Below are 21201 nucleotides of genomic sequence, written 5' to 3'. Positions count from 1 at the left end.
GGTCAAGGGGCTAGGTGGATTGCCAAGTCACTGGTACGCGTGGTCAAGGGGCTAGGTGGATTGCCAAGTCACTGGTACGTGGTCAAGGGGCTAGGCCTGCGCTCTCAGAGTGCTGTGCAGTCTGCGAGTCAGGGCACACAGTTCAGGGTCTCAAGCTGAGTTTGGGGATTGTATCCTACGTTAGCACAGAGGCGTGCACTCCGACTGGGGGCAGGGAATAGGATGAAGGCTGCTTGTGCAGTCACCCCTCGACTCACCCCCGCCCCCCCATCCATGTGGCGGCATCATGGTTGCTGAGTTGCTGGCCTCCCAGCGGGTGCCACACGCTGGACCTGGGCCACTGAGCCAGCAGGCCTAGCCAGCATCTCCTTGTGTCTCAGACCTTGCTGGAAACGAGTACGACCTGAGTGGCCTGAGCAAAGTCAAGAAGCCCTGGACTGCTGTGGACACCTCCGAGGATGGGAAAAGGAGGAGCTTCTACCTGAGCGTCTGCAATCCCCTGCCTTTCATTCCCGGCTGCCAGGGTGCGTGCCGCCCGGTCTTCCTGTGAGCCCCGGCCTGGCTCGAGAGCGCCCAGCGCCGTCTCCCTGACCCGCGGCCCTGTGTATCCACAGGAAGCTCAATGGGTGCTTGCTTAATATCGGATGACAACAGCTGGAACCTGGGGGTGGTGCAGATGAGCCCTCAGGCCATGGCCAACGGGACCCTGAGCATCGTGTACGTCAACGGAGACAAGTGTGGGAACCAGCGCTATTCCACGAGGATCATCTTCGAGTGTGCCCAGACCTCGGTGTGTGCTCAGCCCGCAGCGGCCATTTCCCCGTCCCCTGAGAGCGAGGCGCTGAGTCTGCCCCGTCACTTAGGGTGCCTCTGTCCGCCATCCTTGGGGGTTGACTGGGACGTACCATCCGAACACATGAAACCCACTGCCGCCCGGGAGTCGGGTTCGGCTCAAAGCCACCCTGCTCAGTGGTCAGGAGGGGAGGGCTCGGGGTCCACCGCGCAGGGCTTACCTTGCGTCAGGCCACCTCAGCCAGTCCCAGTAGCGGCGTCTTGCTTATGGCAGCTGGCCATGGGGATCGTTTGTCACCATCATTCCTTCCGAATGGAAAACACGCTCTTGGTGTGTGTTTCAGGGGTCCCCCGTATTCCAGCTTCTGGACGACTGTGAGTACGTGTTTCTCTGGAGAACAGTGGAGGCCTGCCCTGTGGTCCGAGCAGAAGGTAAGCCAGCGGTCATCGCACATGCGATGCCCCAGGTGCTCGTGTAGATGTGAGAGCTCTTGTGGCAGTGGCCGCGTGGAGGACCCCACTGCTCTTCTAAGTGAGGGGGTCACTGCTTTCCCAGCCTCACCCCGGAGGAGCCCTCCTGAGACCTGTCTTGGTGCCTTGGAGACAGCGGTGGGAGGGGTGCGTTCTGGTGGGGCGTGGGGTCAAGCAGGCCTTCCTCTGCTGCGGCCACAGAGATGATACAAAGCCATGTGGAGATGACAGTCTGTCCTAAGCACAAATGAAGGCCATAGTTGCCTGATGAGAAACGGGGACGTCTTCCCCAGCGTGACTGTGTGTAGTTGCACTCACTCTGTTTCCTGTGTTGTGGAAGGGGACAACTGCCAGGTGAGAGACCCCAGGCACGGCAACCTGTATGACCTGTCCCCGCTGGGCGTGAACGACACGGCTGTGCAAGCGGGCGACTACACCTACCACTTGCGCATCTGTGGGAAGCTCTCCTCGGGCGTCTGCCCCACTCGAGACAGGACCAAGGCGGTCTCCTCGTGCCAGGAGAAGCCAGGACCACAGGGCTTCCAAAAGGTGGCAGGTAACCGTGGTCTCTCTCTGGCTTTTGCTGCACGTGCTGGGAATTCAGTGCTGGTGGTGCCACGCACGCCCGTCGAGCTCACCTTCCTGGAGGACTGGGAACGGCGGCTGTGTCCTTGTGGAGCAGGGACTCGATGATAATTTCTGATTTGAGTCTAGCTTCTTAACTAGAGGACTGCCTGAGAATGCCAACATTGTGAGTGTGTCTGCATGTCTCTTGTAGTGACTGACGTGGACATTGTGCAACTACTCAGGCATGGGTGACGGTCCCTAGAATGGAGTCCCCGGGGGCAGGTTTCCACGAGGGTCTGGGAGCCTGTGGGAGGGCGAGGAGCTCTCCTCTTGCTGAGGTGGCTGCTGAGTGTCTCCGTGCCCGGGTGCTGTGCTGAGTGTTGACTCAGGCTGCACGCACGACCTCTCTGCCTGCCGATAAACCTGGCAGCCCGGGCACATGGTGAGCGGAACCTGCCTCATGCGCCGGTTTCTCCCGCAACAGGTCTTGTCTCCCAGAAGGTGAGCTATGAAAACGGCATGTTAAAGATTAACTACACCGGAGGCGAGTCTTGCCACAAGGTGTACCAGCGGTCCACCACCATCTACTTCTCCTGTGACCGCACCACCCAGAAGGTTAGTGGGCTCGGGCTGCCGCAGCCACTCCTCCCAGTGGGTCAGGTCTTTACACGTCTGCGGGGGCTCCGGAGGTGTCCTACAAGACGTCCACCTGACTTTAGGAGAAAGGGCAGGATTTACAGAAAATAGACGAACGTGTCTGTCCACCTACATAGACCTTAATGAACAATCTGTCTCTTAACGGCCTTCATCCCTAAAGCCAAGCTTTGGCTAACGAGTGTTTTGCATATTAAAAAGAAAAGTTTACCGTGATAAGATACACATTGGGAAGGGAGTAGGGGGGGGGGCGTGCTTCTGAAAATTGGAGGAAAAATTCCACCCACTTTTGATTCTGTTTTTCCTCGAATTCTTTGGAGTACATCCCCCCTCACCCCCACACATGTTGCAAGCCCCTCGGGCTGCTGTGCCCATTTCTCAGTGTCCACTTCAAAGGTGTTCAGCAGGTCCACGCTGCCCACAAGCTCCACCCTGCCCATCCCCAGTCCTCTGTGCTCACACCCCACAAGGAAACTCGGCATCCCATGAGCCATCACTCCTATCATCTCCTCCCGTCAGCCCCTGGTGGCCACTAAGGAGCCTGCCCTCTGGACAGGTGCCTGCCAGAGGTGCTACATAGATGTACCATCATACAGCACTGGCCCTTCTGTGCGCAACTTCGTGCCACGTTGGATCTTTAAGGTCCTTTCAGGGGCGGACATGCAGCGGGCCTCAGGGCTGCACACCTCGCTACGACAGCATGCAGATGTGCATGCACACCACGTTTTGTCTGTGTGCCTCCTTTGAGAGACACCTGGGTGGCCTCGCCATCTGAGGTGTGTGATTAGGGCCACAGTGGACAGGGGGTGCTGGTATCCACCTGTGTTTGGGCGTCGGCAGGAGCCTGTGGAAGGTGTGGGTCCCCGAGTGCTGCATCAGTGTCATCTTGCTCTTGCAGCCGGTGTTCCTGAAGGAGACGTCGGACTGTTCCTATCTGTTCGAGTGGCGCACAGAGTACGCCTGCCCCCCCTACGAGATGGCCGAGTGCTCCTTCAAGTGAGTGTGCCGCGTGCCAGCGGCTCTGCACTGGTGGCTAGTAGCCTGGGTGGCAGGGGCTTAGATTCGGCAAGTGTCCCTTGGCCTCAGTGCCTTAAAACTGGAACGAGCCATGGGATTGATTGGTTTAGTTTCCAGACCCATCACAGCCTTGAGGTTCTGAGATGAGTCTGCACTGAGAATGGGTAAGGGTGGGAGATCGGGGTTGACCCCAAGAATGCCAATCTTGCGTGGAGCAGGGTGGGCCATGGGCTCCCCTGCCCTCCCTCCCTCAAGGACACAGAGAAGGAGAAGGCTGGCTTCCTCCCTTGAGGGTACTCTCTACGTGAGGCAGGGGCGGTTGGAGGAAAGCACACTGGCCATCAGCCTCCTCGAGCTTCCTTTGGCCCATTTGGTTCAGACGTCCCCCCACTGGGGATGGTGCTGCGTTGTAATGCTGAGGTTTTCAGCGGGTGTGCACGCCCACCTCAGACCCTCCTGGGAACCTGACAAATGAGTCGTTCTTGGGTCTTGTCTCAAGGACCACGGCTGTGTAGGCAGCTCCACTTCTTGCTGGCCTAAACGTGGAGACCACGTACACTTGATTTTTGAGGGGCCGGGATATGTGCACGCGCGCAGATACATGACTTTGTTCAACAAAGTCTTAACGATTTCCTGAATTCGTACCGCTGCTGACTCTGATGGGAGGTGGGAGGGGGTCTGAGATAAAGCTCTGCCATCGTGTAAGACCCGAGTCTCGGAATGTCAGGGACGGGATGTGCTTGGCTCACCAGCTGGCACCGTGGATGCTTAATGAGACCAGTGCCCAAACCTGACCACGGCCCTCTCTGCACACCAGGGATGACCAAGGGAATGTCTTCGACCTCTCGTCCCTGTCGAAGTACAGTGACAACTGGGAGGCAGTCACGAGGACAGGCTCCCCAGAACACTACCTCATCAACATCTGCAAGTCCCTGGCCCCGCAGGCTGGCATTGGTGAGAGGCAGCTCTGCCGCTGGCACAGCTGCACTGACTACTGGGTATAGGTGGTTTTCACTCAGCGCTAAGCCACGCTGCCATGCTCAAGTGGGTTGGCCAAGATGCAGGCGGGTCCTGATGACTGGTCCCTGATGTGGGCCAGGACCAGGGAAACCGAGGGCTGTGGTGGGTAGGCCGGACTTACCGGCACTTGGTATATGAGGGCCCGGAAGTGGAAGCAGTTGGTGTGATAATGGTGGCCAGGGGTACTTTAGAGCAAGGGAGCAGACCAGGGGATTTTGGGTGCACCCGCCACACTTAACTGAGAGAGTGGGGGTGGCCACGTCACCAGCCTGCTCTGTGACTGGGGAGAGGCTAGAACTGAGGTGCGCACATGTGGGCAGCCGTGGCGCCGCTCAGGTTTTCTGTGCTCACTCAAGAGTGAGCCCCCCTTCACGACCTCGGATTGTACCCCTTAATCAGAACCAGTCGGTTTGTGTGTCTCCTGAGAAGTTGGGGTGGTGCCCCTAGCCCCCTACCCTGCCGGGTGGGTTACAGATTCGGTGGGGGCACAGTTCATAGTCGGTGGGGTGGACTCAGTCCCAAGTCTCCTAACCATTTCCTGGCCAGGCCCCTCCCCAGGAGCGCAGAGGTTGCTGGGAGGGGGGACTCAGCATGGGTTGCTTTTGGGTAGAGTTCTGGTTCATCTCTTGAACCAAGACCTTGGCTTCCCCTGGGGGCTTTGGCTCCATTACACGCGGGGCTCAGGAGGAATTTAGACTGTTGCCTCGGGGACTCTCCATGCTGAGACCCACCCCTGGTCCCTGTCAGCAGCATGGACATGGGTGAGCACTCCTGCGGGGCCCGGTGACCTGCCTCATCTAAAAGGTGCAGCAGCTCTCCTGTGGTGACGCTTTCAGGACAGTGGCCTCTCCAGTCCATGACCTGTGTGCCCGACCCCCGACTGGCAGCTGTTTTGAGAGGGGACCCCCAGCGTGAGCGTCACCGTGGCCCCTCTATTGCAGAGCCGTGCCCCCTGGAAGCAGCCGCCTGCATGCTGAATGCCTCCAAGACGGTGAACCTTGGCCGCGTGAGGGACGGCCCTCGTTGGCAGGACGACTCAGTTGTCCTCACATACGTGGATGGGGACATGTGTCCGGACCAGATTCGGAAAAAGTCAACCACCATTCGTTTAACCTGCAACAAAAACCAGCTGGTAAGTGACACCAGTGATAGACCCCACTTAGCGAAGCGTTGGCAGTGACGTGGCTTCCCGATGAGTGAAGAGGGAGAGCGGCCTGGCCCCTGTCCTCTGCTTTTCCTTGTGACCCTTCCTGACCCCCAGCAAGCTTTTTGCCTCTGGGCTCTTCTAAGCTTCACCCCAACTGCCACTCCCCCACCCCCAACCCCAAGTGTCTCAGGCACACGCGGTGACCCTTTACTTCCCTAAACCTGTGCCTCACCCCGTAAGACACTGATATGGAATTGTCCCGGGTGTGGCTGGAGCTCTGTGGGGAGGCTCCTCCGCCATGGGGTGAGGCCGGAATCGCCGTGCAGGCTGTCTGTCTGCCGTCACGCAGAAGCCCCCCCATCTCGGCTCTAGTCCTCCAGGCCCGTGTTCATCAGCGCGGTGGAGGACTGCGAGTACACCTTTGCCTGGCCCACCCCTGCCGCGTGCCCTGTGATGAACACCGTGCACGACAACTGCCAGGTCACCAACCCGGCCACAGGTGAGGCCTCAGGCACTCCGGAGCCGGCCACGGTGAGGTGCCGGGGCGGTGACAGAGACGGGGGCTAGTGTGGAGGAGCCAGGAGTTCTGTGGGCAGGATGGAGTTTACAGGTGAGCGCGGTAGTGCCTGGCCTTCTGGAGTCACCGTGTCCCCCCACCCCTGTCCCCCACAGGCCACCTGTTCGACCTGACCTCTCTAAACAGCAGAGTTGGTTACACGGCGGCCTACAGCGAGAAGGGGCTTGTCTACCTCAGTGTCTGCGGCGAGAACGAGAACTGTGCTCCTGGCGTGGGTGAGGGCGCCGCTGCTGGTGGCTGGCGGCTGCAGGGTTGAGGGGTCTAGAGACACAGTGCCTTTCCTCTGCCGTCCCTCCGCCCAAGTGGCTGAGGGTGACCGGGAGCTAAAGCAGTGGGGGTGTCACAGTCCATCCCCAGAGCCAGGCCTGCCCTCCAAGGGCGCGTCTGGCAGCGAGTGTGAACACCGGGTCCTGTGGGCGCACTGGCCAGGGAGATGGAGTGACTGTGCCGCTGTGTTCCTGACCGCTCTGTCCCTGTGCTCCAGCTGCCTGCTTCGGACAGACCAGGATCAGTGTGGGCCGGGCCGGCCGCAGGCTCACCTACGCGGACCAGGTGCTGCAGCTGGTCTACGAGGACGGCTCCTCCTGCCCGTCCAAGCTGGGCCTGCGTTACAAGAGCGTCATCAGCTTCGTGTGCCGCCCCGAGGTGGGGCCCACCAACCAGCCCATGCTCATCTCGCTCGACAAGCAGACCTGTACCCTCTTCTTCTCCTGGCACACGCCGCTGGCCTGCGAGCAGGTGGTGAGTGTGGGCGAGCACGGGCTGGAACCGAGTCTTGCAAACCCACCAGCTCTCGGAGCCAGGCGGGGTCTCCAGTGTCCCTGCCACCCCTGATGGCCCCTGGCCTGAAGCTGGCAGAAAGCCCCTGTGATAGTACCTGACCATCTGGGATCGATTGCCATCCACTCCTCAATGCTGCTTGCTTGCTTCAAATCCTCTCAACTCATCCCGGATACCCCCTCCCTGCGTGTTGGGGCGGAGCTGTGCCCGGGGGTGAGGGTTGGGTTTCTCACGCTGACTTGTTCAAAGCAGACCACCAGACCTTTCTTCGGGGCCTCCTGTGGGTGGATTTGAACCTCCCACCCTTTGGTTGGGCTCTGAGTGTGTCACCATTTGGCCTGCCCAGAGACCCCTTTCATTTCTCAGGGGGGTTCCTCATGGGGAGTCAGGGGGCCCGCTGGTGCCTAGGAGGAAGGCCTGGTCCCCACAGAGCAGTTCTGCTCTGCCCTGCAGCCCCAGGGCACCGTGGGTTGGAATCAGCTCCACGGCCGAGGGCTGAAACAGTCTTGTCTGCCGCGTAGATGGAATGCTCCGTGAAGAACGGCAGCTCCGTCATCGACTTGGCCCCCCTGATCCACCGCACGGGTGCTTACGAGGCCTATGATGAGAGCGAGGATGACGAGGAGTCGGACACCAACCCCGACTTCTACATCAACATCTGCCAGCCACTGAACCCCATCCACGGGGTGGCGTGCCCTGCCGGCGCAGCCGTCTGCAAAGTCCCTGTGGAAGGGGCGCCCATAGTAAGTGGGGGCCACGCAGGGGCGGAAGCGGACCCTGCCAGGTTTTCAAGGCAGGAAGACTGGAAAACTCGTGGGAGGGCGTGTGTGGGGAAGGAGGGCGGGTGCCAGGGCAGCCCCCACCCTCATCCTACCCCCAGCAGCCTTTGAACCAGGATGCGCTCTGAGCACTTGTGCAGGTGCATGTCGTCCGGGGGCTGGCTGACTCTGATCAAGACAGCTGTTAGCCTGGGACGTGGCGATAAAGACCACTGACGGAGCTGAGCCGATGGGGCTAGGGGGAGATGGGCCTCCTAGGAAGGGAGCTGAGGCTCAGGGTGTGGTCTCCACCTGCCCCAGGGGGGCACTTCAGAAAACAGAATTGAAGCCGTGTCCCGCAGGCGCCCTGGCCTTCCCATGGCGTGGCTGGCATCAGGCCCCTCGGGGTGGGCGCTGCTGGGAGCCAGCTGCATAGGTGCTGTGCCATCTGGTCAGTCTCCACTGCATGGCCTCTGGGCTCTGGTGAACCGTGGCTGCTGGTGTCTTTGCCCAGGACATTGGCCGCATCACGGGCCCGCCAATCTTCAACCCCTCTGCGAACGAAGTGTACATGAACTTCGAGAGCAGCACACCTTGCTTAGCAGACAGACACTTCAACTACACCTCCCTCATTGCCTTTCACTGTAAGAGAGGCGTGAGCATGGTACGTGGCCGCCTGCCTCCCGGGTCCCTGCTCCTGCTCCTACCCCCTCTCTGGCTGACTCTCAGTGCCTGCTCCTCTTCCCCGCAGGGCACCCCCAAGCTGCTGAGGACCAGCGAGTGTGACTTTGTGTTTGAGTGGGAGACGCCGCTCGTGTGCCCCGACGAGGTGCAGGTGGAGGGCTGCTCGCTGACAGACGAGCAGCTCTACTACAGCTTTAACCTGTCCAGCCTGTCCACCAGCACCTTCAAGGTGGGGCTGCCCGCCGTCTGTCCCACGGGCAGTGCCTGCCCAGTGAGGCTTTCTTCCTCAGGGCCTCCGGCCCGACACCCGAATGTGACACGCTGTCCAATGGCCCCCCTCTCTAGGTAACACACAAGTCCCACGTGTACAGCGTGGGTGTGTGCACCGCAGCCGCGGGCCTGGACCAGGGCGGCTGCAAGGACGGGGGTGTCTGCCTGCTCTCCGCCAGCAAGGGCGCCTCCTTCGGGCGGCTGGCCTCCATGCGGCTGGACTATCGGCACCAGGACGAGGCCGTCATCCTGAGCTACGTGAATGGGGACACCTGCCCTCCAGGTAAGGCAGCCTCGGTGCCTCCTTGGGGGATGCAGGTCCAGGCTTTGGGCCTGGACCGTGAACCAGTGTAGGAGAACAGTTCCTCGGGCCCAGGGCGCACTGCTCTCAGGTGGTGCCGTGGGAGGGGCTGCCTCCTGGGGGCTCTCCTGGCGCGCTCTCGCCCAAGAGTGCGTGGTCTGGGCCACTGAGCGCTTGCTTCTCTGTCCACCCAGAAACGGAAGATGGCAAGCCGTGTATCTTCCCCTTCATCTTCAACGGGAAGAGCTACGAGGAGTGTGCCGTGGAGGTGAGGCCGAGGCCCTGGTGTGCCACCACCGACAACTATGACCGGGACCACGAGTGGGGGTTCTGCAGGCACTGTGAGTACGAGCGCAGAGGGGCTCTCCCGCCCGGCGGGGGGCCGTGACGCGCCACCCTGCAGGGAGTCCCTCTGCCCACTATGCTTCCTGTCTGTGGACTCCAGTCACCCGCCAGCTGACTCCACTTTCTCCTCCGGGCTCTTAGCCTGGCTTCTTACATCGCTGCCTGAGAGGGGCTCAGCGAAATGGCCGCTGTCTGGCCTGCAGGGTGGCCAGTGGACATTCTCCAAGAGTGGTGGGCTCGTGTCCTTGGCCCCCTGTGAGGACACAGGCCCTGGGTGGGACTGTAGCTAGACCTGCCTCCTGGGCTGAGAACCTGGTGTCTCGAAAGAACTGTGCCCATGTGTGGGCCACTGACAGCACGAGTCCTCGAGGGGAGGGACCCGGGATGGGCACAGGTAGCATAATCCTGTTCAAGGCCCATAGACCCTGGCGGGCTGTGCCGAAGGGCCATGACCCTTGGTTCACTGGGGCTGTTCTGAGGCTTCTATGGCAGTGTTTGTGCCGGTCCATTGGAAGGCCTCACAGTTTTCAGTAATGACTGGCCATTTGTTGTTTCTGCGTTTGCTTTGTGTTCCCATGTGTGCATTCACCTGACAACACGGGCCACCCGTCTGGAGGAGCTGCATTCAGCTATGGGCATCTTACGCGGGGGCACGTGGTCCACTCAGTGCTGGATGGGCCAGGGCCACAGACGTGGACAAATATGGCAGGGCCGATAGAGTGGGGCGGGGTCACACGGGTCGCCAGGGCGGGATGCTCAATGTGGCTCAGGAGCGACAGGTGCTCAGAGACAAGTGTGCTGTTGAGTTGCTGGGGCAAAGGTAGCAGGGCAGCTGCTGCGGAAAGTAGTCAGGTGGCTCTTCTGAAAGTCAAACATCGACTTTGCCACATGGCCCAGCAAGTCCACGCCGAGAGGCGGGCCCCACAGACTGGGCAGCAGGCACTAAGCCAGACGGCCTGCACCCTGCCCTGGGCAGCTCTGCTCAAGGAGCCCAGGTACCCACCCACCGCTGGCAGATGGATGCCCACTCGGTGGGCTGCTGCAAGGAGAAGCGAGCCGAGTAAAGGGGACAATGCAGGGGACTGTCATGCTGGGTGAAGGAAGTCAGACCCCAAGGAGAAGACCCGTGTCTGTCCACTGACACGGAGTCTACTTAAGAAAGGAAGTAGAGAGAGGTTCCCAGGGCTTCGAGGAGCGCGTGCTGCTGAATCCAGAGGCACAGCCTTTGTGTTTCCAGTGAAAAGCGGTTCTGGGGAGAGTGGGTAGTGGGGGCGCTTGCTCCCCTGGTCAGTGGGAGTTGCTGAGTCGGCCATTTCAGACTGGTTGGAACAGCAGCTGTTTCGTGATAACTCATAGTGTACATTTGACCACCGCGAATCCAACAGAAAAAGCCAAGCTCAGAGCAAATACCCTCCCCCCCACACACAAAGCAGGCTCTGACTGCGTTTCTTTGCCGGCTCCCTCCCCCCAGCTAACAGCCACCGGACATCGGAGATCGTGTTCAAGTGCGATGAAGAAGCCGACATCGGGTGGCCCCAGGTCTCCAGCGAGGTGCGCGGGTGCGAGGTCACCTTCGAGTGGAAAACCAAAGTGGTCTGCCCTCCGAGAAAGATGGAGTGCAAGTTTGTCCACAGCCACAAAACCTACGACCTGCGGCTGCTCTCCTCTCTCACATCGTCCTGGCAGTTCGTGCACGAAGGCACCACGTGAGTCCCTTCACCCCCGCCCGCCCGCCACGCCAGGCCACAGTGTGCACAGAACTGCCCCGGTTCCTCGCTCCCCGCCCAGAGTTGACGCCCCGTCCCCTCGGGTCGTCTGTTCCAGGTACTACATCAACCTGTGCCAGCACTTGAACAAAGGCCCCCCGGCCTGCTCCGACAGAGCCAGCGTCTGCAGGAAGACCGCCTCCGGGCAGGTCGAGACCCTGGGGCTGGTGCACACACAGAAGCTGGATGTTGTGGGTAAGGCCTGGGGGCCGGCAGGGTGACAAGGGTGTCCTCAGCGCGCCGGGGCATCGGCCACCTCCAGTGGTCCATCCAGGACCGCCACTCCCGGACTATTCTGCAAAGCACCGCTGCCCACCAGCTGGGACTGCAGGCCCCAGTCTGTGTTGTAGGGGTTCGGCAGTGCTGGGGAGAAGCTGTACCCAGGGTGGGGAGCCAGCACGTGGAGAGCTCCTCAGAAGGTCTCCTCCTCTGGCTGTTCCTGAGTGTGGGGTCATCCGGCTGAAGCATCGGGCAGCTCAGTGGAGTGGCTTTCCCTCTTGCTAAGGAGTGGAGACAAGAAGGGCTTCTCAGGAGACCTCGCTGACCCCTCAGAGGCAGCAAGACCAGCTTCTACTAAGGGGCCCCATGGGGTGGGGGGTTGGGGGACTGCCCTACACCGCCAGCTTGAGGTTCACCCTCCCTTTGGAGAGTCTCACTGATGACTGCTCAAGAGGGGGTTGGGATGGGGCCAGTTGAGGGTGGCCCTGCCCCCTGTAACCTCAGTGATGTGGACGTTAGGCCAGCCTTTCTTCTCCTCCAAGTCCTGCTGGCTGCCGCGGTGCCCCAGCATAGGTAGCAGAGTAGAACGGCCCCCAGGGGATCTTCTTGATTGGGTTCGTTATGGAAGCAGATGGCCAGTCCTTGTGTGCTGTGGTGGGGGTGGGGGTGGCTGAGATAGCCCACTCTGGGGCCGCCAAGGACGAGGCTCCTAACAGTGTGTCTGGAATCCCCACACTGTGACAGGGGAGTTCCCCTTTTCAGATGAGAGAGTAGAGGCTCAGGAATTCAACAGCCCAAAGTCACGAGACTAGCCAGAACCCAGCCCCTGCGACACCCTCATGGACCACAGCATAGGTGGCCTGGGGCTCGCTGCGCTTGTGGGCTGCCGGGCGAAGTGGGTCTGCAAAACAAAACCAATCTCAGTGCCCTCCACCGGTGTACAGTGTTCCAGTCTCAGACACCCCACCCCCCACCCCAGGGCAGTTCTACCCCATCCTATGGGGTCCCAATGAAGGGGATCTATTAGAAGTCTTAAAACAAACGTTTGCTCTCACTGAAAAGGATCTTGGGTGTACGGCCCTAAAGTATCTTTAAGATGTGCTAGAAATAACGCCCGGCCGTGTGTGTGTGTGTGTGTGTGTGTGTGTGTGTGTGTGTGTTTTCCAGATGACAAGGTGATCGTGACCTACTCAAAGGGTCACCAGTGTGGTGAAAACCGGACGGCGTCCGCTGTGATCCAGATGACGTGCTCCAAGACGGCCGGGAAGCCCGAGCTCAACAGGTGGGGGGGGGGGGGGGGGGGGGCGTGGCCCCGGCAGGGCTCAGCCGTGCCCGGGGAGTGCGTGTTCCCCAGCGGGGTCTGGCTGTGTGTGGGGCCTGAGGGCGCAGGGCCCTTAGAGTATAGGCCAGCCTGGGAGCTTCTCAGGGCCAGCCCACAGCAACAGTGCACAGCCCCACGACTCAGGGCGATTGTGCGGTTTCTCAGTGCATTTCGAGTTCACCCAAGGAGCCCTGGTGGCACTGTGGGCTAGGCACTGGGCTCTTCCCCAGAGGCCACACTCCAAGGGAGCCAGAGGAGGCTGTCTGCTCCCGTTAAGGTTTATAGTCTCTGCAACCATATCAGAGCCACCATGAGGGACAGCATGGAGTTTTGAGGGGTGGTTTGTCAGCACGCAAGAGCAATATGAAAAGTTCGCAGTATGGCGGGAATAACCAAAATGTGCAGAGAGATCAGAATGAGTAGCCACGTTGTTGGAGAAACAGGCCTGATAGACTTGATCCACGGTCTCGAACCCTTCAGTTGGTTAAAAAAACAACAACTACGAAACCCAGCAAAGTGGAATGCCGGCAAGTGAGGGACGCCTGCACCGGGATGCCACTTCCTGGTGCTGCCGGCCTTCAGAAGCTTGCTTCTGACCTCCGCCGAGCCCGTGTGAGCCAGCTGGACAGCCGTAGCTTCAAGATGTGTGTGTGTCGGTTGGTGGCCCTGAGGTGCACCATCTACACTGCCTCCCTGGCCCACCTGAGTGGCCCCCGGATTTGGTCAGGATTCTCTGGCCACCCTGAACCAGGTGCTAGGGGGAGTTCGGCCAACAGAGGGAGTGCGTGAGCTGGTGTCTAACCGAGCCGCTGGGCCGAGTGTGCAAAGGGTTGCCTCCACCGCCAAGCCCCGGGTGCCTGTGAACCAGCATCCCCAGGAGCGAGGGCTTCTCACTTTGGAAAAGGAGTGCTGGGTCTGGGTACTGGGTCACCAGCTGGGCCGCTGACCACGGGGTCAGCAGTTCAAAAATGCACTAGCTGCTCATCAGGAGCCAGAGGCCCTCTGCCCAGGTAAAGAGATACAGGCTCGGAAACGCACGTTCTACTCTGTCCTGCGAGGTCGCCGTAGGTGGGAACTGACCCGATGGCAGCGGAGTCAGTTTGGAGCAGTGTGTCACGTGAGCCTGCGTGGCAGTAGGCTGGGAAGCAGGTCCCCAGCTCCTGGGGCGGGGGGTGGGGGGGAGAGGTGTGGGCAGTGGCGGCCAAGTGGGAGATCCGGCCTCTATTCCTGGCTGGCACCGCACGAGCAGCCACCACACGTCTGTCGGCGGAGGTTAGGATACCTACTGCCCAGGGTTCCCCTCAGTGCACTTTTGAGCTTAGATGGAAGGCAGGAAGCAAGGCCAGCCTGTGGAGGCCCTGTGGGGCGCAGTGTTCTGACCTTGACACGCTTTGGAGTGACCCGCTGCCCGAGGGGCACTAACTGGTGGACGTAGTGTTGCTGGGGGTTGGGGGTTGGGATGTCAGTTTCAGGACGACCCGGGCATGGGTGTGCCTACATAGAAAGCAAGCCCACTGCTCTTGGGGCCTGGTGCCCGGGTCCTGCGCTCCTCTGTGCATGGCCGCTGAGCCAGTAACGGCTGGGCTGCACCTGCTGTCCTCCAGGTTCGATATCGACAGCTGCACCCACTACTTCCGCTGGGACACGCGGGCCGCTTGCGCAGTGAAGCCCCAGGAGGTAGAGATGGTGAACGGGACCTTCACCAATCCCAACAATGGCCAAAGCTTCAGCCTGGGGAACATCTATTTCAAGTGAGTCCGGATTTCCCTCCTGCGGGGAATGCCTCGGGGTGGCTGGGCCCTCTGCCCCCACTGGAGAAGTCGTTGCTGTGTGTTGCTCACCCGGAGAGAAAACACCACTGAGCGATGAGTTTTGACACCACGGATGGAGGGAGGCTTGGCGGTAGAGTGGTTGCCCACTGGGCTGCTCGCCGGCAGGCCAGCAGTTGGAAGGCACTAGCCGCTCCGCAGGAGAAATTTGAGGATTTCTACTTCCATAAAGAGTTACAGCCTCTGAAACCCACAGTTCTACCTGTCCCGTAGGGTCACCAGGAGTCAGAATCGGCTCCAGGCCAGGGAGTTTTGGTTTGCTCTCGGTTGCTGGGTGGGCCTGGGGGTAACGGTGCCGGCCATAGGCCTCGGAGGACGATGTTGATGCAGAGAGCTGAAGTGGGATCAGGTCAGGTCATTGGGACGGTAAGTCGTGTGGACTCAGGAGAGGCCCCGCCTAAGGCCGTGGGGTTGGGGTCACAGATGACATGCTCTTGAAGGGTGACTGGTGCCCAGTTACGAGATCGTCTCTCTCTTCCCAGACGCTTCAGCGCCTCTGGGGACATAAGGCCCAGTGGGGACAAGTACCTGTACGAGATCCAGCTCTCGACCCTCACCAACCCCACCATCCCCTCCTGTTCCGGGGCCATCATATGCCAGCTGAAGCCCAACGACCAGCAGTTCAGCAGGAAAGTGGGGATCTCGGACAAAGCCAAGTACTATATTCAAGGTAGTTGTTTCCTGGGAGCACTCTACCCAGCCCGCCCAGGGGCTGCTGTTTCCAGGGGCGAGGTCCCTGGTCTTGACATCCCAGGGCTGTATGGAAACAGGACCCCTCTTGACGGACACTTACTTCACAGTCTTGGGCTCCCACAGTATTTGGGCGACCTGGGCAGTTCACAGGGTGTGAATTGGACCTCGGCTAGACAAGCGGGCCAAGAACAACCTTGTCAAAGGGACTAGGAGGGCGCGCAGTGCCCCAGCACTGAATTGAGGTGCCACTTAGGCACGGCGCCCATGGGGGGGTGTTCTGTGCCTGGGTGTCCAGGGAAGTTACATAAGCCTGCCTGTGTGTGTGCATGTGTGCCCGAGTGGTCGTTCTCAGTTCCCTGGGTGATGGCTCTGTGAACCTCAGAACGCACACTTCCCCCCACCCAGGGTTTGTGCTGGTGTGGCCAGCTGAGGCCCAGGGCCCACGCGTTAGGGTGGGGCTGGGTCCACCTAGGCACACTGCAGAGTGCTTGGAAACAGTGTGTGAGAAGGCAGTGGCCTGGGCCACAGGGGAGGCCCCTGCCTGTCCACAGACCCAATGTCTGATGCGTCCAGACGGCACATTGTGAGTGGTCGGATGGGCCCACCTCTTCTGGTCAGGATTCTTTTTAATTGCAGTAAAGACATAGGTGATGGGACACACCTCATCTCCTCTGCCCTCCCACGGACCAGCCAGGCAGAAAGGTCACGCTGGCACCTTCCTTTTGGCAGATGGCGACCTGGATGTCGTGTTTACCTCGCCCTCCACGTGCGGCAAAGACAAGGCCAAGTCTGTGTCCTCCACCATCTTCTTCCACTGCGACCCCTCCGTGGAGGACGGGGTGCCCGAGTTCAGCCACGAGACCGCCGACTGCCAGTACCTCTTCTCCTGGTACACCTCAGCCGTGTGTCCACTCGGGTGAGTGGAGCGGGGGGCCAGGGCGGTGGCAGCTGGTGCCTCCCACGGTCAGTAGCCATCTTTGACGGGAGGGGCTGGACAAGGAGTGTTTAAAATGCCCTCAGACTGGAATGGACCGTGATGGGTCGCCATGAGCAGCAGGGAGGCTGAGCCCCCTCAGCCAGCTTCTCAGACGGTTGATGATGCCTCCCCGTGAGCCCGGGGAGGCTCTGGATCTGCCTCTGTCTTCACTCAGGGTTTGGGGGGAGTCAGAGAGGAGCTGAACTCGGGGAGGGGGTTGCTCCTCAGATGGCGCTTTCACAAGGCTGTGCCACTGCCCTGCCCGCTGAAACCCCCCACTCCCCGTGTACACACACAGGCCCAGGGTCTTCCTAGGCCGCTCCTGCGTCATAAAGCGCGGCTCTTATCGGCTGCAGCAGGAGTCAGGGAGGCGTTAGTAGACGTGAGGGTTTTGCTCTCTGAGGTGGGAGTGCTTAGGGTTGACCAGAGTCCCTGGTGGCACAAGCAGTTAAGCACTCCACCACCAGCTGCAAGGTCGGAGGTCCAAACCCACTGAGAGGCGTCTCGGGAGATAGGACTGACCGACGTGCTCTTTGCCTGGCAGCAGCGGGCTCCCAGAGCGTGTGCCTGAGCGCGTGAGGCAGGCAGACAGGTGTGAGGCAGGCAGACAGGTGTGAGGCAGGCAGACGTGACTTCCCTGGGTTTTCTTCCAGGATGAACCTCGATGACGAGAGCGCTGATGAGAACAAGCAGCAGGGCCTCTCGGGGCGGAGCAAGGCTCTGGGCATCGTGCTGAGCCTGCTGCTGGTGGCCCTGGTCGGCTGTCTGCTGGGCCTGCTATTGTACAAGAAGGAGCAGAGGTGAGGAGAGGCAGCTGGGCCACGTGGGCTGGGCGTGCAGCTACTCAGGGCCCTTGCAATGGAATCCCGGGCGCATCCCAGTCCAAGAGCAGGAGCCGCAGTCCAAAGGTTCAGGCAAACGCCCATCGGACACCTGCCTCCTGGGCTCGCTACCATCCAGTAACTGTGGCCTCCTCCTTTCCAGGGCAGCGATGATGACGAAGCTCACCAACTGTTGCCGAAGAAGTTCCAACGTGTCTTACAAATACTCGAAGGTACTTTTCTGTTGAGGGTTTCTAGTGTGTTTCTGCCCGGCCCCTGCCCCTTCCCCGAGGTCGGGGTGGGGGTTTCTTGTTGTCATTGCTGTGCATCCTTGACAATTATACAAGCACTGTTGGGGTCCCGGGGACGTCAAAGGCAGCACCACTGCCACCCGGACCAAGCACACGTTTCATTTTGCCTTTGAGCTTCCTCCTCGTGCGTGCAGCCGATTCCCTGGGGAAACCTTGGTGCCTGTTGGGTCCCTCTGCTTTTGTAAAAGGCCACATCAGTCAGCCCTTTGTGTACACATCCCTTCTGTGGCTTCTCTTATCTCCCATGATTCCCTGCACTGTCCGGCTTGGGCAGGCACCCAGATCAACCGAGGCCCAGGAGACTCGCTGCTCAGTCACTTGCAAACCTTCCTACCGGGGCAGTTTAGGATTGGGTTTGCTAGAGAAACAGAAACACACACACACACAGAAACAGTGGCGTGTGTGTTGATGGGTTGACGGTTTGGTCCACGCAGTTGTCACAGCTGGCAAGCCCCACATCTGTTTGTCAGTAGGCAAATTGGGGGGCCATGGGAGTAGCTGTTGGGTGTGGCAAGCTCAGAGTGTGCAGTGACAGGAGACCGGGCAGACCTGGGTGCCCAGATCCATAGGCCAAGTAAGAAGAAGAGCATAGAGGGCACAGCTTCCGCCCAAACATCAGATCCCATCCTGGGGCACTTCCCTTTCAACTGATTGGTTGTATTAGATTGTGATATGGAAGGTCATGATGTTACAGAACATTACATTTTATTATGGAAGATGGTGACCTGACGTTCGATTGCAGTCTGGAAGGTGATGGCATTCTATCACATTGGACTGCATTCTGGAAGGTCATGGTGTTACATGGCTTTGTGGAGCAGCATCTAGTCTAGTGTTTGGCCAGACCACTGGGAACCCAGCCCAGCCCAGTTGACACCCACAGTTTACCTTCACACGGATGCCTTGTGCTTGCCTCTGCGTGCATCTGTCTTGTGCCTTTTGGGTCTCAGCGGTACTGGGTTTGAGGAGGGGTTACCAACGCCAGCCTCCCCTCCCTGTTGGGGCTCTTGGTGCAGTGGGGGAGGCGTCAGACACGGGTGGGTGGTGGGACGAGGAGGTCTCATGAGGGATCTGCGGTTGATCCCGCAGGTCAATAAGGAGGAGGAAGCTGAAGAAAATGAGACTGAATGGCTCATGGAGGAGATCCAGATCCCGGTCCCCAGACCCGAGAAGGATGAGCAGGAGAACGGGCACCTCACCCCCACAGCGGTGACCGCGGTGACGGCGGATGCCCTCTCCTCCCTGCGCACGGACGACCAGGACAGCGAGGACGAGGTGCTGACCATCCCAGAGGTGAAGGTGCACTCCACCCACGGGCCCATGGCCGAGAGCTCCCTTCAGACCAGGAGCCCCCCAAAGAAGGCAGTCCAGGCCCCGGCCGGCAACTCGATGGGCCCCCTTCCTGTGGAGATGTCCAGGAAGATGCACGCCCGGCCCGGAAACCCAGTCCGCCACGTGGCCTTCCACGACGACAGCGACGAGGACCTCCTCCGTGTCTGAAGCCCCGGTGCCTCCGAGAGAAAACGCCGCCTCGCTCGGCGCCTTGGCACAGTACCTCCAACCAAATAAGACTTTTCCGCCACGAAGCTTTTTTCTCAGTTTTGCCTTTAACAAAAACGATTTCAAAAGGGAAGAGTTTTTGTGATGGGGGAGAGGGTCCTGAGGCCCGGCTCACAGCGGGTGCTCACGGTCATTGGAACGCAGCTTTGCTCAGATTGTCTACAGGGGGACCTCAGCCCGGGGCACCTGCCCCAGGCCGCTGCCCACGGGCGCGGCCGCGCTGGCCTCTGGGGCCAGTGGCTGCATCTCAAAAACAGGGCTGTTTGAACAGGAGGCCCTTGCTGCTCTAGTCCTTAACGGGCTCTGACCATTCTAGTTAGCATCTTACATCTCTCCCCCTATTTATTGATTCTGACAATTACTCAGGTTTGCGATCAAGGAACACCCATCCACCAGGCAGGAGCAGTGTCTCTTCTCCTTCGTGCCAGTGGGTCACCCACTGGCTCCTTCACTAGATGGGGGTGCTTAGTGCCCTGGAAAGCCGAACACGGGGTCTGGGATCTGGTCAACGGTTTAGTCCCTACGTTAGAATACTCTATACTCTCGTCTCTTTTTCTTCCCGCTTTCTGTTCCGAAGGGGGAGCCCCCGAGTGCACACGCGTGCACACACGTGCCCAAAGACCCGAGTGCCTGGCCTTTGGCAGCTCACCTTTCCTCTGCCTCTGCCGTCACCGGCGGCCGCTTTTTTGCATGATTGCCTCAGTGCTCGGCGGACAGAGCCCACGAGTCAGTGTTTTGTCCACCACCCACCCAGCGGCGGGTCTGTGCGTGGGCACAGAGTTGCTGTCAGACCGACACGCTAGCTTCTTCCAGATTGGGGGTTCAGGTTCCCATGGTACCATCATGACTGTGCTAGATTTTATTTTTTAAGACAAAGAAAGTGTTGATCAACCATCAGACCTATCCAAGCCTTAATTTGCACAGTGTGATTTAGGGAGATGGCATGGGAGAGGGTGGACCTCACCTCACCCCCACGTGGCCCTGGCTCTATATTTGCTGGGAGGCCACGGTGGGACCCAGAGTGTGGCTAGGATCGGTGGGAAGCTTCGGCGACCTCCCCCCTGGCGGCTGCTGGTTCCTTTATTCATGTTTAACCGGGGGATTTTTATGGGAAGGGAGTTCGCATTATAGAACTGTATATAAACTCATAGTATTCATATATCTAGAGGCAAACCGCCTTCCAGAATACCCTGGTTTGCACCCAGGGCTATGGCTGGCTTTTTTTTTTTTTTTTAAATTTAAACATGAGTGTATTTTTAAAAAGTTATTTCTTTCTTCACTTTTTTTCCCAATCAGTTTTACTGTAATGAAAGTATTCAACAATTTCAATAAAAAAAATTAATAAATTATTAATTGTGTGTCATGTGTCATTGTTTTTACCCCCACCCTCTTGGCAAACAAAACACCAAACTCCGCTGTGGAGTTGATCCCGACTCATCACGACCCTGGAAGACAGGGTAGAACTGCCCCTGGGGATTTCCGAGTCTGTAACCCTTGATGGGAGTAGAAAGCCTCATCTTTCTCCCGTGGAGAGGCTGGTGGTTTTGAATGCTGGCCTTTAGGTTAGCAGCCAATGTATAACCCACTACACCATCACAACTTTCCCGTTTCCCTCTCCCACCCCCAATGGTGAGAAGTGACAGAGCCCATCCCCTGCCCACCCGCCTTCCAGTTCTTTCCTTTCTGTTGAGATCAGAGAGAATCGAGCCTTCCCTGGATGCCTGTGCTCGGCTGAGGTCCAGCTGGCCTCAGGGAGTGGTGGTGGTGGGGGCTTCCTTTTCCAGAACAAAGGCAGTGGAGGGCTGTATCCAGTGATGCAGTGGAGCACCTAGCTCTGTGCAGAATCTGATCCAAGGTGGTCTCTTTATGGTGGTGGTCTCTTGACTAATTCAGTGTTCCATCTTCTACAACTGATGAGTCATTGAGTACCACCTGTGGGCAGTTACTCCTCCATGTAAAGCAGCCTTCTGAGGGCCAACCATATGCTCCCTCCACTTCATTAATTTCTCCCCAAACAGTTTTATTGGCACATAATTCACACATCATACAATTGCATCAAGAAGAGTTGTATCATCATCACCATCAGTTTTAGAACATTTTCTTCATTCTTGCATTCATTGTTATTAGCTCCCCATTTCCATCTAACCTCCCTGTTAGACCCTCAGGGAACCATTAGTCCTCTTACTGGCACTATGGATTCACCTATCTTGGATTTCATATACAGAAAAACATTAAAAAGCGAACAAAAATGATAAAGCATAAAAGCTTCAATTGAAAGCAAAGCAGAAAATATTAACTAGAACAAATTTACATGTATCATAAAGA

General features: G+C 58.9%; 1 protein-coding gene across 1 annotated transcript in view; it reads left to right on the top strand.

The window, feature by feature from the left end:
• IGF2R (insulin like growth factor 2 receptor) overlaps positions 1-20225 on the top strand; it is a gene marked incomplete at its 5' end in the record, with an annotated part of 85286 nt that extends 65061 nt beyond the window's left edge. The window contains 25 exons of the mRNA XM_045294539.1: positions 381-524; positions 615-790; positions 1137-1224; positions 1604-1819; positions 2315-2445; positions 3383-3480; positions 4319-4455; positions 5463-5653; positions 6041-6167; positions 6341-6460; positions 6730-6986; positions 7547-7768; positions 8298-8447; positions 8535-8696; positions 8813-9020; positions 9233-9379; positions 10855-11089; positions 11208-11344; positions 12536-12650; positions 14294-14440; positions 15001-15188; positions 15941-16127; positions 16841-16987; positions 17172-17241; positions 18406-20225. Coding sequence (XP_045150474.1) covers positions 381-524; positions 615-790; positions 1137-1224; positions 1604-1819; positions 2315-2445; positions 3383-3480; positions 4319-4455; positions 5463-5653; positions 6041-6167; positions 6341-6460; positions 6730-6986; positions 7547-7768; positions 8298-8447; positions 8535-8696; positions 8813-9020; positions 9233-9379; positions 10855-11089; positions 11208-11344; positions 12536-12650; positions 14294-14440; positions 15001-15188; positions 15941-16127; positions 16841-16987; positions 17172-17241; positions 18406-18816 — 4211 coding nt within the window. The remainder of the gene's footprint in view (positions 1-380; positions 525-614; positions 791-1136; positions 1225-1603; positions 1820-2314; positions 2446-3382; positions 3481-4318; positions 4456-5462; positions 5654-6040; positions 6168-6340; positions 6461-6729; positions 6987-7546; positions 7769-8297; positions 8448-8534; positions 8697-8812; positions 9021-9232; positions 9380-10854; positions 11090-11207; positions 11345-12535; positions 12651-14293; positions 14441-15000; positions 15189-15940; positions 16128-16840; positions 16988-17171; positions 17242-18405) is intronic.
• Positions 20226-21201: the final 976 nt, after the last annotated feature.

The sequence above is a fragment of the Echinops telfairi genome, unplaced genomic scaffold, assembly GCF_000313985.2.
Source record: "Echinops telfairi isolate 266 unplaced genomic scaffold, ASM31398v2 ScPeMD7_3533;HRSCAF=4204_0, whole genome shotgun sequence".
NCBI lineage: Eukaryota > Metazoa > Chordata > Mammalia > Afrosoricida > Tenrecidae > Echinops > Echinops telfairi.
This window is presented reverse-complemented; position numbering and strand designations above follow the sequence as displayed.